Genomic DNA, 2,664 nt, shown 5'->3' with positions numbered 1-2,664 from the left:
TGCAGGACCTGTGGGAAGCTGGGCTGCCCGTGCAGCCGCAGCCTTCCCTGAAAGAATGCCTGATCAAGGAGCCTCTGGAATGAGCAGCCTGTGCCCACATGGGCAGGAGGGCAGGGGCTGGGGGGGGCTCACACCTGTGGCAGCTGGGAACAGTGAGGGCAATGCCGTGGGTAGGAATGGGGCAAGGGAACAGCACCACAGTCCCACGGGCAGCACAGCCCATGCTTGGAGCTGCCTCCTAAATGCACTTTCTCTGTGGTTAGTCTGTCTTGCGAGGCCAGGGATTCACAGGGGTCCACCACCCACACTGGTGCTGCCAGAAGCTGCTCCCCCTCTGCAGAGGATCCTGGAGTAGCTGAGACTTTAGCTGGGATGTACTGGCACCTTGCAAGGGAACGGGAAGGCTTCTGGCAGGGTCCAGGGCTCTTGCAGGGAACTTCCCATGAAACTTACATAATAGAAAGGACTTTATTAAATAAAGTCTTGGCAGGAAGAAGAGCAAGGTGCCCGCTATGTCTGTTCAGCCCCACTACCCCAGGGCGCCATCAGTGAGAGGCCTCAAGCCTCCACACAGAGGTGGGAGCTGCCTCATCCCCTTCTCCCGGCTCCCAGCTGGGCCCAAGCCCAGTCCTAGGGAGGAGCCCAAGGACAAGGAAAAGCAGCAACTGAGGCGCCAGGGCACAAGCAGTGCAGAAGTGAGAACAGGAAGTAATGCGCACCAAAGCAGCACCTTCCTCTCCTCTGACCCAGCCTGCGGTGAGGGCAGAGCAGATCCACTGTGCCCCTGGCACTGCCCGCCCTCAGGCAAGCATAGTCACGGTCCAAAGGGACAAACTCCAGGGACGGAGTCCAGCTCTTCACCCAATGGCTTTATTTCAAGGTGGGTGAAGGGTAGCTGATGGCAGCGTGTGGTTGTATGCTGTGCAGCTAGCAGCTGGTTGCAGCGATGCTCTGTTGGTCACTGTCTGTCACAGACACTTCTGTCACCGGGACTCCTGCAGTGCTGGATCCCACCTGGTCTCCTTCCTGTTCCTGTTCAGGTCCTGTCTTGATCCCAGGATCCCTCTCTCAGCATGTCTCCAAGCTAGAGCTTGCTCTGGTTTGGTGTCTCTTCCACCCTGATGACACCTTCCTGTGTGCAGGTGACAGCCAGGACCCCATCCCTGCGCCACAGCCGTCCCTGCACCAAGCCCCGGCACCCACCTGCAGAGAGGGACTGTAAGACTACAGCCCACTGCCCCCAGGACAGGCAGGGCTGGCCTTGGCCATGAAGGTCACCCAGAAATGCACTAAGGACTTACCAGCCCAGGGGCTCTCACACTCGTACAGCATCCAGTGGTCAGCTCTGAAGGGTGCGTGGAACCACATGGAATGGTCAAGGGACACCATGAACTTGATGCAGTACTGCCGGTGCGGGAGCAGGGCCGTGCCCAGGAAGGCGTAGTCAGAGATGTAAGCGGCCACACAGCAGTGCACCTTCATGTCAGTCTCCCCTGCAGAGCAACCAGAACTGCCCATCCCGTGGGGGCCCGTGGGACACGCCTGGGGCGCAGCACAAGGCAGAGCCTCAGAGACTCCGCTCTCCAGGAGCCAGCTGCCAAGCACAGCTGAGATTGTTCCAGACCCACTCCCTTTGCCATGCCATGCCCCAGCATGGCTCGTGGCATCACCTCTGCATCCATACCTGTGTTACAGCCTTGAAGTGCCAAGGCTGGGGCACAGGCAGCCCCTGAATCACAGCCCTCCCAGTCCACTCTGTCGCAACAGTGCTCCACAGTGTGAGCTGGTGCTTAAGCCCTTGGATTGGGAGACACCTGGACCCAGCAGGACCCACCTATGTAGCCTCGTGCTCGCACCCAGAAGAGCAGCTTCGGCTCCTGTGGCTCTGAGCTGAACATATCTGGTGGGTTCACGGGTTTAATGTCAATCGGCACATCTTCGGCTTGGATCTTGGTGAGATGCTTCCTGTATCTCTCGGCCAAGTTAGGATTCCTGCAGCCCAGCATAGAGAAGTGAGGTTAATGCCAAGCAGGCAGGTTGCAGCACATCCTACTGGCAGCAGCTCCAGATCAGGGAGACAGAAACACAAAGAAAGACAAGAGGAGCACAGCTCCTGTCGTGTTCTGCTCCTCTGTTGCCCTCCTAGGCATATTTGGGAACTCCTCAGACAGTCCTCTCCTGCACCTGCCTATGCTCCAGTCATAGAGAGGTGTTGCCAGCATGTCCCTTACACCCCACTCACTGCAGAAACTTCTGGATGAGCTCCTCCTGTGTCAGCAGCTCCTCGGGGGGCGGCACGGCCGGCATGGTGAACTGGTGCTGCACTGGGCTTGCCTGGGAGAGCTGGAAGGAGGCCTGACAGGTGAAGATCGGCTTTCCATGCTGGATGGCCTTTACAGAGCGAACGGAGAAGCTCTTCCCTGTACGGGTCCGCTCCACTTCGTACAGCACCGGCACCTTGGGGTCCCCTGGGACAGGAAAGGGACGTTCTGCCGCTGGGCCACGGAGCACCACGCACAGAGGAGACCTGTCCTGCGGAGGCCGAGCCCGGCGGTGCCGCCCACATCCTCCCTGCTTTGCTGGGGCCGGGATGACGGCGCCTGCTCACTCCTGCTCACTCCCCCAGCCCCCCCAGCCACTGCCGTGGCCCTCCCGAACCCCTGC

At 59.7% G+C, this 2,664-nt stretch overlaps 1 protein-coding gene across 1 annotated transcript; it reads right to left on the bottom strand.

Moving 5' to 3' along the window:
• Positions 1-454: 454 nt before the first annotated feature.
• ACOT8 (acyl-CoA thioesterase 8) lies at positions 455-2,604 on the bottom strand (the record flags this gene model as incomplete). The annotated part of the gene is made up of 4 exons (XM_017733285.1): positions 455-1,203; positions 1,302-1,493; positions 1,835-1,992; positions 2,243-2,604. Coding segments are annotated over 4 exons (831 nt in total), but the record flags the coding sequence as incomplete, so codon positions are not given.
• Positions 2,605-2,664: the final 60 nt, after the last annotated feature.

This window comes from Corvus brachyrhynchos, unplaced genomic scaffold (assembly GCF_000691975.1).
Source record: "Corvus brachyrhynchos isolate BGI_N302 unplaced genomic scaffold, ASM69197v1 scaffold10, whole genome shotgun sequence".
In the NCBI taxonomy this organism is placed as follows: Eukaryota; Metazoa; Chordata; class Aves; order Passeriformes; family Corvidae; genus Corvus; species Corvus brachyrhynchos.
This window is presented reverse-complemented; position numbering and strand designations above follow the sequence as displayed.